The sequence below is a fragment of the Rhamphochromis longiceps genome, linkage group LG13, assembly GCF_057381845.1.
Source record: "Rhamphochromis longiceps isolate RC_006_pf linkage group LG13, R_longiceps_female_GT1.1, whole genome shotgun sequence".
NCBI lineage: Eukaryota > Metazoa > Chordata > Actinopteri > Cichliformes > Cichlidae > Rhamphochromis > Rhamphochromis longiceps.
The window spans coordinates 2,985,617-3,001,207 of NC_140569.1; the positions used below are offsets into that span (position 1 = coordinate 2,985,617).

Genomic DNA, 15,591 nt, shown 5'->3' on the forward strand with positions numbered 1-15,591 from the left:
TGTGTGCGCTCCTCTCTGTGTGCGTCCCGCCCTGAAAGCCAGCTGGGTTTGTTTGCGTTGCGACGACAGCAACACGAACAACAACAACAACAACAACGCACCCCCAAAAAACAGAGAGGGAGAGGAGAGGGGAGCCAAGTCTCCGCATGAATGAGTCGTTCCTTCTTTTCGTCTCGTTGAACAAATCCCTGCAGATCATCGCTCTAATCCGACGAATGACGGAGGAGCGGACGGAGGAGGGAGACGGGACAAACTCAACAGGAAGAGGAAGAACCGTCAGAGAGGAACTGATCAGCAGACCCTGAGAGACCTCCGACCCCGCTCTGTAAGTAACCCGATTCATTTCTTTAAAAGAGATCGCGGCGCCCTCACTTATTTATTTACTACGAGTCTGCAGAGCTGCACTCAGGCTCAGCCCAGGATACGTTTTCCTTATCGGGCTTCACTGATTCTAACGCCAGCGATCCGACGCCACGATTAACTGGATAAGTTAATCCAGAGTTTCTCCGTCGGCCTCTGTCACTCACCAGACATCCAAAGCCAACAGTCCAGAAGTGCTCGTTTCGGACCTCCAGCACCCCGTCCAGAGTCGACACCTGATTGGACACAAGAAGGCACAAATAGCCAATCATAATCAGTCAGTGTGCTGTTCTCTCAGCTGTTCCTAATAAAGTTTAACGTGGTTTACGGCGTTTGTCGCTGGTTTCCGTCTGACGTTGACCTCGTGTTGTGTCTGAAGGACTCAGAAACCAAGCTGCCGTCACCGTTAACGTGAATGAAGGAAACATGAACAGCAGCCATGTTTGGAGGGTTAGCTCAGGACTCGTTAACTCTCTTTCACTAAAGTTCATGTTGTGAGTCCCTGATGGGCGGAGACGAACGCCATCGTACGACAGGAAGCTGAAAACGGAAGCTGTGAAATGATCCGCCCAGTCAGTAATCTGCTACTTCGTGGTTTGGATTGACTGTGAACGAAGTCGAGATCCTGAGCGTCGGTGAAATCGCAGTCGGCCCCGAGGCGGCCGGTCAGCTGCAGAGGTTTGAAATTCGGAGTTTCTGCACAGTTTAATGGTGCAGTGTGCTGGACACCCGATCGATACGTCAACAGTTACATTTGCGCTTGAAATTTGATCTTAAATGCCAAAAGTGACAGTTTTATGCAACAATCTGGACTCAATGTAAGTGATGTATGAAGCCTCGCAGGGAGAATTTGATTGGTGGATCCAGTTTATGTTTGGATTTTAAACTCTGGTTATGATGAATTCTGGGATAAAACTAAGCAGTAGAAACACTTCCTGATGTTGCAGTAACGCTGCGATAAAGCGCCGGCTCTCACCTCTCTCAGAAGCTTGTCCAGCTGCCCGATGATGTGGGAGGGCGTGGTCTGTGGGCGAGAGGCGGTTAATAATCATGATCACGTGGCTTCCATACCTGCATCATATTTTGGGGTTAAAGGCCAAAGGGGAGCGCACTGTCCCGTCTGTCTCACCTGCAGCAGCACTTTGCCGCTGTACACGCTCATGGGATACATGGTGCCGAAGGTCATGAGGGCGATGGCGACCGCAGACGCCGTGTCCACCGCGTTGAAGTTGCTGAGCACACAGATCACGGACACGAGAGAAGAAATGGTTCATCAAACATAAAGAAGATTTCCACTTTTCTAAAATAAATAAACGACATCACTGTCACCACCACAGATCCTGAAATAATCCAGTCTGTAAATGAGCCGATACAAGCGCACAGTTCACTCTGAGGAAGACTTCAGAGGAATAAATGACAATATTCATGTTATTCGTTGAAGCTGGTCGACATTTTCATCTGTGCACGTTTGCCGCTCTAAGCTCAGCACAGCTGAAGATATAAAAGGGAAGCAGGGATGGAAACGGCATCAGCTGAACAAACTCGGGCTGGTTAAACAGATCGTGGACGAGCGTGAACGTGGGGATTTACATCCACGCAGATTAAATTCTTACTTGATTTCGATGAGCATGTAGGTGATGCACAGGGACAGAGCTCCCGCCATGTTGATCAGGACAAAGGGGTTCATGCGAGGCAGCAGCACGCTGCTCAGGCCTGGAACGATGCCACACAAACTACACACAGACACACACAGGGAAACAAACAGAAACAGGATTAGTGCACATGATCACCTCCACATTCTCCCACTGAACAAACTCCAAAAGCTCCTCCAGCGTCAATAAAACATAAAAATGATTAAAATACGACGAAACATGAAACAGGTCACTTCCTAAGGAAGCTTCCTTTACGTATGTTTCCTACATCCTAGTTTTGATTTATAATTTTTTTTCTAACTGTATATTATTAAAAATAAGTGCAGTTATGCTCACGTGCATGTTCTTTATGATTATAATGAAATTGTAGTTTTAAAGTAAGCTGCCCTTAAACTTGGTGAAGATGCAAAGCAGAGCCGAGCAGCCTGTTTGGAGACTTGTTTGGTGATCGTTGTGAATGAAACTGTCATTAAAATCAGACCAACACTCGGAGGAGCAGCAACGTTATCAACTGTGCAAGGATGGATGTGTGACAGTCACCTCCCCGTCGCACGAGCTCATTGGTCGTGCAGCGAGCGAATTAAAAAAAACAAAACTGTAAACATCACGTACGATGCGTCCCGGAGGCGTCAGATGAACCAGGAGACCTATTGATCCATGAATCACTCAGCCTCAGCATTAATAACTCCTCCTCCACGTCTCGCCAGCTGCTCACGTGAAAACTTTCTGCCGAAGTTAAAATCTTTGGTTGGATTTGCTTCTGTTCACGTTTGCGCCCGTCGGCTTCGCTGCACAAAATCAGACTGTGCAAAAATAGGTGTGAACACACCTGAGGGGTTCTCGACTCATGACCTCACAGGGTTAACAGGACACCCTCACCTCATTGGCTCATCGCAGACACAGCAGCAGGTTCAACTTGTTAATAAAATGTCAAATTCTCGCACCTCTGAGTCTGTGTGCTCTCAAGTCTTTCTGGCGTCAAACAGGTAACAGGTGCGCAAAGGTATGAATTTAAACTGACTTCATAGTTTCATAGTATCTGGAATTCCTGAAACCCAGCAGCGTCTCTGGGAGGCAGAGCCCTGAATCCTCCGGTGTTTATATTTGTCTTCAGGTTTAGGCCTTTAACCCGATCACGCCATCATAATGGACTTTAGGGGGATTTGAACTGGACCTGATGGGATCATTCTTGTTTTGTTTCATGTTAGTTTAAGCTCCGACCGAGCTCCCGCACATCCTGCCTGAGCATCGGAGAAGAGCCGTCACACAAAAAACTCCCTCTCAGTTCATGCCAACAGCAGCAAATGGTTTAATGTGGGAGGAGCCGACGGGGACGCTGATCTAAACGATCCCGGGAGTTAAACGCTAAGGACCTGCTCCAAGAAGCAGCGATCCCGACTCCATGATCATCAGAAGGACGAGGAAATAGGCACTGAAGATGAAATATAGTTTATCCCACAGTACAAAAGAAAACCCTGATAAATGATAATAATACAGTGAAATATCAAAAAGAATTTAAAATGGTTTATTAAATACAGTCACATGTATCAGACAACAGCAGATATTAATATTTATACAGATACATGCTCATTATTTGCTGCTGGTTGGATAATAATAATAATAATAATAATAATAATAATAAAGAAGAAGAAGTAACAAATATAATAAAGGTGTGCGATGAAAGTCGACCACCTGCAGGAACAGTTTGACCCCTCGACCTTTATTGTTCCTCTCAGCTGAGGTCAAAGGTCGCGCTAGCGTAAAAAACCTGTGGAGCTGTGGAAAGTTTCGGTTTCTTGCTCAAAGGCACTTCAGCAGGAAACGATGCATCTGACAGGACCTAATGTGATGTGACAGCGTGACGTGATGCAACGCGGCGTGACATGCGGTGGCGGGATGGTGTCCCGGTGGAGCACCACACGTCGCGGTTCAGAGACAGCGGCGTGGCGCCGGATGTTCGGCCTGAGAAGACTCGACTGAAAGAGGTCAGAGAGGACCGCCCATCGATGACGCCTCGTCCATAGACGAAGATCGAACGCAGCCTGTGGACGGGCTCGCCGTCATTTTATAAACAGCTAAAGAGAAATGTTGGCCTCAGGACACGCTGCCAAAAATCCTGCTGTTCCAGCTGTGGCAGAAGAAAAGGACATCCTCCGTCCTAATCCTGCCCCAAAGCCTAAAAGAGCACCTCTACGGAGGGCCCACAGTGCCAACAACCAAAATCCATAACATGAAACGCAGCAAAAAGACCTCGCGCCCCTGGTGAGACTGAATATGTCACATGGCCGCACTCTAACGCCGCTGCCTGGGCGTGTATCATTAGATGATGATTAGAAAGAACGCAGAGACACGCATGTCAACACGTAATTAACGTCAAACATGTCATTCAGAGAGGCGTGTGCTCGCCACGGGCGGAGCTGGAAGAACAGACGAGGGGGGGGGGGACATCACATGTTTAGCAGCAACAACAGAAATGCACGTGCTCCTCCTTTAATGTCTTCAAGGTCAGCTGACGGCGTCATCAGATCCTGCGGCGGCTCCTCGGACGGTGAATAATGGAGGGCCGGGCAGGACGCGGCGATGTTAGCGGGATACTCGAGCACATGTTGTGATTCACCGGAGGACGCTCCGCGTTCATATCTGAGCCGCGGCGAGGAAACCTGAGCGATGATTCACGACACGGGAGCTGCTGGGTTCCCCTCGCCAGGCTTAGGAGGTGCTTTTATGTCCCCGCAGGACCTTTGCGGGGACATAAAAGGTGTCTTAGGTGTCTTCCTCATCATCATCGTCACTGCTCGTAGCTTTAAGATTGCAAAGATTCATCAGGATCATTTAATTAAAGAAAAAATGGATGTTTGGAGAGTTTTTTCCTTTAATTTACGTAAAACTGAGGCACAGACGAAACAAAATGATCATCTGATCTTGTTACTGAAGGAAAGCTCCGGGCTCTTTAATCTGACATTCAGTGAAAAACTGAGTCTGCACACTGTGAGACTTCCTGTCTTTAGTGTTGGACTGGAAAGAGCAAAAGACAAAAAGGAGGCGAGACTCAGAGTGTCGAGGATGAGCCTGACAATCCCAGCGATCCCATAATCCCCGCTGATGCATTGATATAATTTGACATGTGACCTTGTGTGTGCTCATCCAGAGCGGCTGCAGGATTTAAGCAAAGTCACAAACGAACTCTTGATACCCCGTGGCGCTCTGCCGGCTCCACAACGAACCCGATAACAAGAAGACAAACGCCCAAACTGCAACCCGTTAACCTGTGGGAAAACTCCAGTTTAGGTAAGGGGCGGAGCCTGGACACAGCGCTGCAGGAGGCAGGACCATGACTACTCGATCACTGTGAACTCTCCAGGCTGAACGCGGGCTCGACTGAAGCGCCGTCCGAAGCATGCAGCGATCTGCTTAGGGGACCAATCACATTTAAAGTTGCTGCTGGTTGAAGTCGTTCACGCCCATTGGAGACAAATGATTGTTTATTTGAAACAACGACAACGGAGTCGGTATAAATGCACGCGGTCCAGCGCTGAAGCTTTGAACTCGGCGTTTTCACTGATACCATCTGAGGAACACCTGACACCTCATTAACCACTGAGCACACCTGGGATAATCCTCTAAAGCCCGTCCACGTTTAAACCAATTAACTTGTTGCGTACACTTTGTAGCCGGTCACTAGTGGACATTCGTAGATAACCCTTTAATGCTTTTACCACCTCGTGCATCCATCAGCAGCATCCTTGACTCACGCTGAGTGTGATGCAGGTTTGAATCTCTGTCAGAGGTTCTGATGGAGCTGCAGGGAATTACGATCGACATGTACGGACATGTTTCATTTCTACTAGGGATGGACCGATATCACGCATCGGTCCGATACTGACCTAGATTACTGGATTGGATATCGGAGAGACATAAAAAATCTAATCTGATCCATTCAATATCACCAAAGCACCTCCCAAAACTAGCGACACGGCGTAATTCAGCTCATAACGTTAGCACGTCGGAGCAGTATGCGTCACGTGATAGAGCGGCTGTGGCGTGCGAGACCTGTCGGCGGTCTGGTTGAGCATTTGAAGCCTGGCTACCAAAACGGCATTTCAAAGTAACAAAGTGGCATCGTGCCATCTCTAATTTCTACACTGCAGTTTGTTTATAAATAACGTCGTTCCCGTGGCTACGCTTTTAGCATCCCGGCCTAGTTCCAGAAAACATCTGCAGGAAAAAAACTCCAGATCAACACAATTTAAGACAAACTGGTTTCCAGTCTCAGCTTCCACCCACAAATATCAGGTGTGCAGATATTCAGCTCCCTGCAGCCTGACTCGAGTTCACAGTGAACTGTGACGGACCCGTGGAATTCAGGAAGCAGGGAGGAGTACAGACTCCTCCCTGCTTCCTGAATATGAAACAATAATTTACATCCAGCCTGTGAGCACATAAAGGCATCAGGAAAGGTAAAATTCATGCAAGGTGAAGCGTTATTGGAGCCAGTGTGACTGCCCCCTGCTGGCCGTCAGAAACACTTCTCTGTTTGCGACACGTCTCAGATCCGGGAGCTACGGCCCGACGGCTCCCGAGGGAAACGTCTGCATTTCGAGCCGCTAAAAGCTTCTCCGTGTTCAGCAGCGAGCGTCTGACTGAGCCGTGTCTGTTTGCTGCTGAGCAGGTACTCCGCTGTGGCTTTTTAGAGCTTCTCCTCTGAACACAGACGCCTGCTGTGAGTGAAAACAACGCTACGGGCAACCGCTCTCGCGCTGTCACAATATTTTCACATCGTCATTAGAAAAAAACGCCAGTTTAAAAAAAGAGAGAGAAGAAGACGCTCAGTGATACAGCAAGTGTTTTTTACTTCAATGCAAAAGGAGTCCTGCATACAATAACCTGAAATATGACACAACACAGCAGCTCAATGTAAACATCACATGATCTGCAAGGGAAACAATTAAATATGTGTAAAGACTTCAGCTCATACAGACGTTCAACGATGAACATCTGCAGTCACACATCTGTCTGCTGCCCAGGTGTTTGGGGGCTAATCTAAGCTCATTGTGACATCACTAGTCTAGTCCAATCATCTTTGTGCTGGCCTTCTCCAGGCCAATCAATTTAGATGGAAAAAAGAAAATAAAGAGAAAATTAAATTACCAACTGAGTTAAGTTGGTAGAGATTTCTAAGTGTCGAATGATTTTGACTGTGGTCAGACGTCCTGCCTGCACGGGCAGAAAAAGGCGTGGGACTCCGTGACCTCCGTGGCACAATCACGTCTCCTGTGACCAACAAGTCGCCTCCATCAGAGGTCAACCATCCATCATGTTATCAAGGTGATGCAGAGACTAGTCTCCGCCCACCTGAGAGCACAGGTAGAACCTCCCTTGACCCTGAGAGGTTTGCACGCAGACTGAATCTGGGGGTGGCTGATGCAGTCCTCTGCATGCACGGTTAGAAACGCCTCCTCTGGTTCCTCACGTGCATTGACACGATTCAGCAGCTGCTACTGAGAGAGAAGCTGCAGGAAACACCTCAGGAGGCGATAACGTCTCCATTCCTGCTCACCTTCGACACTTTGAGGTCAGAAACACTCTGGATGTGTTAGTGATGTTCAGGAGGAGGAGGACAGATCTGCTCCTGCATGTGATAGCAGCAGAGATGGTGAGAGGACGGCTACACAGCTGCCGTCTGGGACAGGATGTCAGGGAGGTCCAAGAGTGCGCGTACCTGGGCGTCCACATTGATAACAGGCCGAGCTGCAAGACCAGTGCAGAGGCTGGATACGAGAAGGATCCGAGCAGGCTCTGCTTCCAGGGAAAGCACCACAGTGGATTTCTGCAGTAAGATGGGGGAGCAGCATCGAGCTGCAGCCTCCAGCAGATGGGATAAACTGATCAGGAAGTCGGGCTCTGGGATTGGAGGTCACCAAGAAACAGTGATCCATCATGGATAATCCCGACCACCTCCTGCTCCTCCTCTAACACACAGGAGCTGCCCTGAGCGCAGACGCAGGAAGACACATCTGCCAGATGTTGTTGTGACTCTTCATCATGTCTGCCGTAACAAACGCACAAATCCAGACATAATAAAGAATTTCTCATCTCTGTATGTAAACGTAGACAAATGTGCTATAAATAAAGTTACTATTTAAAAAAAACTGAAGACGGTGCAGCGATGCTTGGAAGTAACCGGACGAGCAGGATCAGAGCTGCACGTTTTTTACTTCCTCTGTCTCTCTCCTCCCCGGTGGCAACTTACACACACACACACGCACACACACACACGCACACGCGCACACACACACGCGCACGCACACGCATACACACACACACGCACACGCACACGCGCACGCACACGCACACACACACACACGCACACACACACACACACGCGCGCACACACACGCACACGCGCGCACACACACGCGCACGCACACGCATACACACACACACGCACACGCACACGCGCACGCACACGCACACACACACACACGCACACACACACACGCACACGCGCACGCGCACGCACACACACACACACACACACGCACACACACGCACACGCGCACACACACACGCGCACGCACACGCATACACACACACACGCACACGCACACGCGCACGCGCACGCACACGCACACACACGCACACACACACGCGCGCACACACACGCACACGCGCGCACACACACACACACACACGCGCACGCACACGCATACACACACACACACACACGCACACGCACACACACGCACACGCGCACGCACACGCACACACACACACACGCACGCACACACACATGCACAGAGCTCAGGCTTCTGGCTGGTGAGGCTGACCGAGCAGCAGGCTTTATATAACCCAGTTGGCCCTCAGACCATGCTGGGGTTAAGTGGGGACAGGCTGTGATAACACACACACAGTAACACACACACAGCATCTCTGTGTGTGTCTCTCCCACACGCAGTCAAAGAGTGGAAACTAGGCTGGGACGTCCTGTTCACTTCTGCCCTCTCAGCCAATCACAGCGCAGTTCTGTTGCACAACTCTCCAGGCTGTCACCCTGAGTAACCTGCGCCGACTGAGCCGCTGACTCTCAGCGTGTGTGTGTGTGTGCGTGTGTGTGCAGACATCGTATATTTCACCCACTTCGGATGCCGGAGCGATGCAGCAGCATGGAATATTTATCACAGGAGCAGCAGAGGCTTCAGAGCCGGTCGACAGGTTGCACACGGGAAGTTGCCTTTGGTGTTTCATCAGACGCGACGACACAATTATCAAACACCGATTAATGCTTCATGCTTTGATTGCATAACTTGACATAAGGAAGCTGAATTCTGGGAAGCATTTCAAATTTCTGATTCCATGTTTCTATTTTTGGATTCGACTGCAGCAGCTTTGCACGATTCACTGTTAAAAATAATCAACGTTTACCTCACCTGCTGGATAATAAGCCCCGCCCACATATAAAGCACATCGTGCGTCACCCGACTGCCACCTAGTGGACAGTCTTGGCTACTCGCTTGCTTATTTACCGCCTCTCACACGTCCGTAAAGAGCAACCTTTGTTCTCATTGGCAGTCACTGGGTTTGGACTGATTTCATCAGCCAGCAACGACTTGCCAACCACTCGGGGAACACAAACTTTTTCCTGGAGACGTGTGGCTGTCAGAGGGTCATCGGCCAGTCTGTGTGTCTGCGTCACTGACGCCTTATTTCGCTTTCATTTGCTTAATGTCACTTCCTGTGGTACGCCCCCTGAGGTCATCAGCCATTGTCCAACTCTCAATTCTCCCTCAGCTCTAAAAATCAAACACTGCGGCGCCGCTGAGACTCAAAACGTCCAAATTCCTCCAGTTCAAACGGACGGATCAGTGTGGCTGTTTCCCCGGGTCGGCCACGACCCAGGCTGAGAGTGACGGGTGCAGGGGTTTGATGATGCTGCAGAAGAGTCGTGCCTGTTGTTGCTGACGTCTCGTTCTCTTAAACCAACCATCGATCGGCCTCAGAAAGACTCGCGGTTATGATAATATTCACTGAACTAACGCAGCATCAGTGGCGTAGCTTCGGAGGCTTTTCCTTCCTGACCAAGGAAAACGTCTGCAGTTCTTCTGGGCGTTGATCCTCCGGATCAACAGAATTTAAGACAAACTCTGCTCTGGTGCAAAGTCTCAGCTTCCAACCACAAATATCAGGTGACCAGAAACTGTCAGCGGGGGGATATTCAGCCCCCTGCTGCCTCGCCTCTGCAGACAGAAACTGATCTAACAGCTGTTTCTAAGAAGACAAATCAATGAGGCTAACCTTTGACCCCAGAGGCCATACACCTGGGCACACACAGGGTGTAACATACAGGATGGATGTGTGTGTGTGAGTGTAAGCAGAGCGAGGAAGCGTCCTTACCTTCGACTTAAATCTGCCACATGCTCCTGAAGCCAACTGCTGCTAGCCGCTGAGGAGAGAGAAAGATCGGTTTAATACAGCAACAAAAACCACACGCAGCCTGTCTGAGGGTGGAGCGGTGGTGGAGCGGTGCACGGACACGATGAGCCCGGCTCGTTGATGGCTGCACTTGTTAAACTGTTCAGATCAAACACGAGGAAACTGGGGTCAGTGTCCCATTTAAAACCAAAGGAAGGTTATTTTTAACCTCCTAACTCTTTGATGGCATTTTTAATCTTTGCTATTTGGGCTGACTGCGACCTGATGAATGTAAAAACAAAGAGTTGCCTGATTTTTGTTTCTGACAAAAATGTGATGTCCACATATGAGGAGCCAGGTCCTCGGAGGTTAGACTGAGTTGACTTTCTTCTTTTTTTAAACTTTTCTGTTTTGGAAAATGTGGTTTCTGCCCTTCGAGCCCTTCATGATGTCACTCCTGTATTTAACGCCTCTGCCTGAATACAAACGTGATTGGTCGGATCATCAACACTGATCGCAGACCCTCTCACCTGCGCCACATTAATCTTACAGTTCTCATTGGATAAGAGCATGGGCGGTGCTGGAAGGTAACTTATTACATTTACTCGAATACTTCTGTGCTATGGTGCCATGGTTTTCTGGAAATACATCAAATACTCAACTTTGTAATTTATACTTTTACAAGGGTATTATTTTATGTAATATTTTAAGTATAAGATTCTGTATTATTAAAGTTCATGTTTAGATCAGAGTGAAGATTAAAGGAACAACGTTTTTTATACTTATGTGCTCACCGCACACGTATGACCCCAGCTGTAGGAATATTTTCTGCTCATAAAATTGTTTCCTGTTTCTGCTCCTGCATCTTTTCACTACAGGCTTTGATTTTGTCGCTGAACACAGCCGAGCTACGAGATTTACCGCTGCAGGTACTCAGTGCTCAAAGTGACGATTAACAGAGCTCAGCTGACAGAGATGAGTCGGGCTTATGAACAAAATGATAGAAAACCATATCGGATCTCTTTCTGAGTCAGCTGTAGAGGAAGCAGGTGTGACAGACTCCGCCCAGCCTGCGTCCTGGCCCGGGTCCTTCAGCGTTACAGTTTCAGACACGATGACGCTTGTTGTGGAGGAACGGAGAAGCTCGAGATGGAGAGTGGAGGACACGTTTCTGTCTCAGTGCTGCATGAAGGTCCCAGCTGTTTCACTCCACAGCTGCCTCCGTCAGCTCCGTCCTATAGATCTGACACTCGCAGACTCCCGCTCACCCAAACCTGCAAAACTGTACATCGCGGTTTTCTTCTACTTCTTTTTTGGTTGTTGGGTGGGCGGGGGTGGGGGGAATCTGATTACAGTGTTTAAAGTGAGGAGGGCGTAGCCGCCTCCATGATGAGGGATAAAAACACCTCCCACTCGTCTTTAAAAAAAGATAAGCGCTCTCGCTCGGCTGCGCCGTCCCACCTTTAATGTTTGAAGACGCCGCGAGGCCCGAAGCCTCAGTGTCGGGTCAAAGGCCCTTCACATCCCATCCTGCTCAACCCCCGAGTGTGTGTGTGTGTGTGAGGGAGAGTGTGTGTGCTCTGTTTGTTTTGCTAGCAGGGTGAGTCAGTCTAAACAAACATTTTAATGGAGTGACTTATTTATGATCCGTGTACACGAGGACGCCGTGTGTGTGTGTGTGTGTGTGTGTGTGTGTGTGTGTGTGTGTGTGTGTGTGTTGGCATGTCTTTCTGCTCGCATGGCCCCCTGGCACACTACATTACCACAGTCTGGAACATGGTTGCGTAATGCACTTTTAGTCTCGCTCCATCAGAGATGCTGTGTGTGTGTGTGTGCGTGCGTGTGTGTGTGTGTGTGTGTAATGAGTGAGAGATTGTGTGCTTCAGCAAAGTTAAGTGCCCGTGTGTGTTTGTGTGCGAGCGTGTGCAGCTTCATCCCCCTCCTGTTCCAAAATGTCAGATGCTAAGTGATGTTGAGACTGCTCCGAACGCAAGAACAGACAGCTGACGAACGCGCACACACACACACACACACACACACACACACACACACACACACACACACACACACACTCTGACCTCATTCATCGGTAGACTGTTCATGCAGTGAGTCAGCCGGAGAGGAGAGGAGAGGAGACGAGGGGAACACATGAGAGGAAAGGAGAGGAGGAGAGGATCTGTCGGTCTCCTTCCATCTTTTTATTTCTCCACATGATGACGGTTTGGATTTTTAAGGAGAAATGATGGGAAAAGGAGGCTGGAGTGAAGGAATGAAGGGAGCAAAGAAGGCTCTAAGCTGTGTGGCTTGTTGTTTATGGACCTTTCAGGCTCCTCCTCCCTGCACAGGTGTACACCTGGTTGGCCAGGTATATTCTGAGGTTTATTTTTACCTTTTCATCCATCAGATTTTTCAAGTTCAGTTATCGCTACGAATCTCAGGTGGACTTCAACTCCAACATTAGTCCTTTTTCTGCTCTGGAGAATTTTAATTCCAGTTATTATAGGCAGGGTGGAGCGGGTGGAGACGAGTGTCAGGGGTGAGCTGTGACAGAAGGTGAGCAGGAAGACTGAAAGAGGAGGTTTAAAGATGGCGCTGAGATGGCGATGGTTTGGAGACGGTGGAGCTGAGCTGATGTTCGCTGGGAGCGAGCGGGATCATCTCCTCCACAGAAGTCTGCATCCTACGTGGGTGGACGGCCAGTCGACTCCTGGTGCTTTTAAATGTTCTTAAAAGGGACTTCAGGAAACCTTCAGGAGCATGGAGCTGCGTTACCCCTTTAAGACCTACCATAGAACCAAGTCCGCCAGAGCTTACTTTATATTTTTACATGCTGCGGAGCCATTTCTGGGAGCATTTCAAGCTGCTATACATCAATACAACTGTTATATCCCAAATTTTAATAATATTTATGCATTAAATCCATAGTAACCACATTAATTGCAAAAAAGTGCAACAAACTACTGAAATATTGAAATCGTTTTTTTTTTTTAACATATATTTCTAATTAGAGAAATTTAAGAGGTTTATCCCTCAAAACTTTAAATACAAAAAAGTTGCAAAAAATAGTTTACAACAACAGGAAATTAATTTTGAGTGCCTTCATAGTTTTATTTTTGAGATACAGCAATTTTTATATACTGCAGGAAAAACAAAAAACAATCCTATGATGCAAATTTGCAAAGAAAACAGCAGGTGCATCAAAATAAACTATTTCCAGCAGTGCAATTCGAGTTCTAAGCATCCCAGAAACTATTCAGAAAAGCATAAAGTCAAACATGACTTTATGCACCAGTATAAAAAACACCAGTATAGGCTTTTAAGGCCTACAAGTAAAAAAACTACATTTTCCGCGAAAATGACGTCACTTCCGGTTTCGGACAGGTAATGGCGGACATGCGATAGTTCGCGCTGACGTCTGTTTCACTGTGGGAAGTGTTACGACAGCTGATCGGATCAGCAAAGCGTTTTTCTGGAATATTACGTTTTTGTTCCTGCAAGCGCTTTTTATGCAATTTTTGCAAAGCTATATGTGGAAGGAAACTGTGACCGAGGACAAGCTGATGGCATAAGATGTAAGTACAACTCCTCCGGTTTCATATGCAAAAAAAATTATTGCGCTAGCTTACACGGTTCAGGTTCTACAGGGATTTAAAAATAGTTACACAAAACGGAGCGTGCTGCTCTGACCGGCTTTAAAGAGTTAAAGCTTCAAATCTAAAGACATTCATTTCACTCTTGTTTGTAAAAGGCTCTGAATCCATTAGGTTTGGGTAGAACTCAGTCCGTTTTTGATATGTGCTTCAAAATGATGCCCCAAACCTTTAGATAACACGTCTCACAGAAATCTTAGTGATGGGTTCAGATAACAATAGCAACTGCATACACACATTCTTGTTTTGCTATCTTAGTGAGGACATCTACTTGAAAAATAAATGCCTAACCCTTAGCCTAACCATAACCCAACTGTAACCCTGACACTAAAACCACATTTTGAGTCTCAAAAATACCTTCAAACTTGTGGGGACCCCACGAAGATATGAATACACACACACACACACACACACACACACACACACACACACACACACACACACACACACACACACACACACACACACACACAGCAGGTGGGGACACGCACTGGTTTAACTGCGATGAAGAGGCAGGACGTACCTTCTGAGACGTAGGCGAATGGTTTGTTCCTGACCGACAGTAAAGTCAGCAGGTTGAAGAAGAGAGCGACGAAGGTCCCGACCAGCAGACGCCCGCTGCAGACAGAGAGAAACACGTTCAACATGTTATCCAGACACGGTTAGGTCTGCAAACGTTCCCACAGGAACACAGGGTTCACATGTAGGCACGACAGATCTGAATCAAAGGATCGGACTCTGATCGCCTCAATTCAAGGAGCCAAACACAAATATTGCTTTAAAAGTTTATGACTGCAGTCGCTTTTGTACATTTTCAGATAAAGAAGTAGAATAAAGTCCATGAAATAAATCTAAGATACACTTTTTGTATTTTAAATATACGTGTTAAAGGAATGACGGTAGATTGTGGATGGGATTAAGATGCTGGAACGATGGCTTCAACTTATATTTGCGTTTTCTTTCTATTTAAATGAAATAATTTGTGCTGGCAACCTCAGGTGTGCCATCTTCTTTATATATTGCGTTCACTGAGATTTTTGTATTTTTTAGCTGCGGCTCTTTGAGCATCGAGCTTTGATCGGCATGGATGAATTTCCATCGATCAGAGTTGGATTCAGGAGATGATGAACGGCGTGCTGCACAGAACTGTAGAGGTTACGAGGAAAGGTGAACGCTGTGAACTCCAATAAGTCTTTGAAACATCTGAAATTCTTATGATTGGTCACGAGGTTATTGTAGTTATCTAAAACTAAAAACTTAAACTTGACCTTTAAAAAACTGAAACCTCGAGAGTTTCACTTACTAAACAAAACAAACACTGAAACAGTGAAGTGGAGCAAACAGACTGAGCCCCCACGTGGCCAAACCCTCGCCTCCCCGAGACCTTTTCCAGCGATCGGGCCCTCAGATCATCTGATCAGGGTCCACATCGACCGCGCTCTCAAGGCTGTACCTCCTAAAGTGTGACGCAGCCCTGAAAACGCACGTTTACGGGGTCGCCTTTCCTTCATCTGTCATCA

At 47.7% G+C, this 15,591-nt stretch overlaps 1 protein-coding gene across 1 annotated transcript in view; it reads right to left on the reverse strand.

The window, feature by feature from the left end:
* Window positions 1-15,591, reverse strand: part of slc30a6 (solute carrier family 30 member 6) — a 78,368-nt gene that overhangs the window by 2,586 nt on the left and 60,191 nt on the right. Inside the window, exons 9-14 of the mRNA XM_085428420.1 lie at window positions 14,595-14,689; window positions 10,404-10,452; window positions 1,974-2,093; window positions 1,490-1,592; window positions 1,337-1,384; window positions 528-596 (exon numbers count right to left, since the gene is read on the reverse strand). Of these exons, the coding sequence (XP_085284546.1) occupies window positions 528-596; window positions 1,337-1,384; window positions 1,490-1,592; window positions 1,974-2,093; window positions 10,404-10,452; window positions 14,595-14,689 (484 nt within the window). The remainder of the gene's footprint in view (window positions 1-527; window positions 597-1,336; window positions 1,385-1,489; window positions 1,593-1,973; window positions 2,094-10,403; window positions 10,453-14,594; window positions 14,690-15,591) is intronic.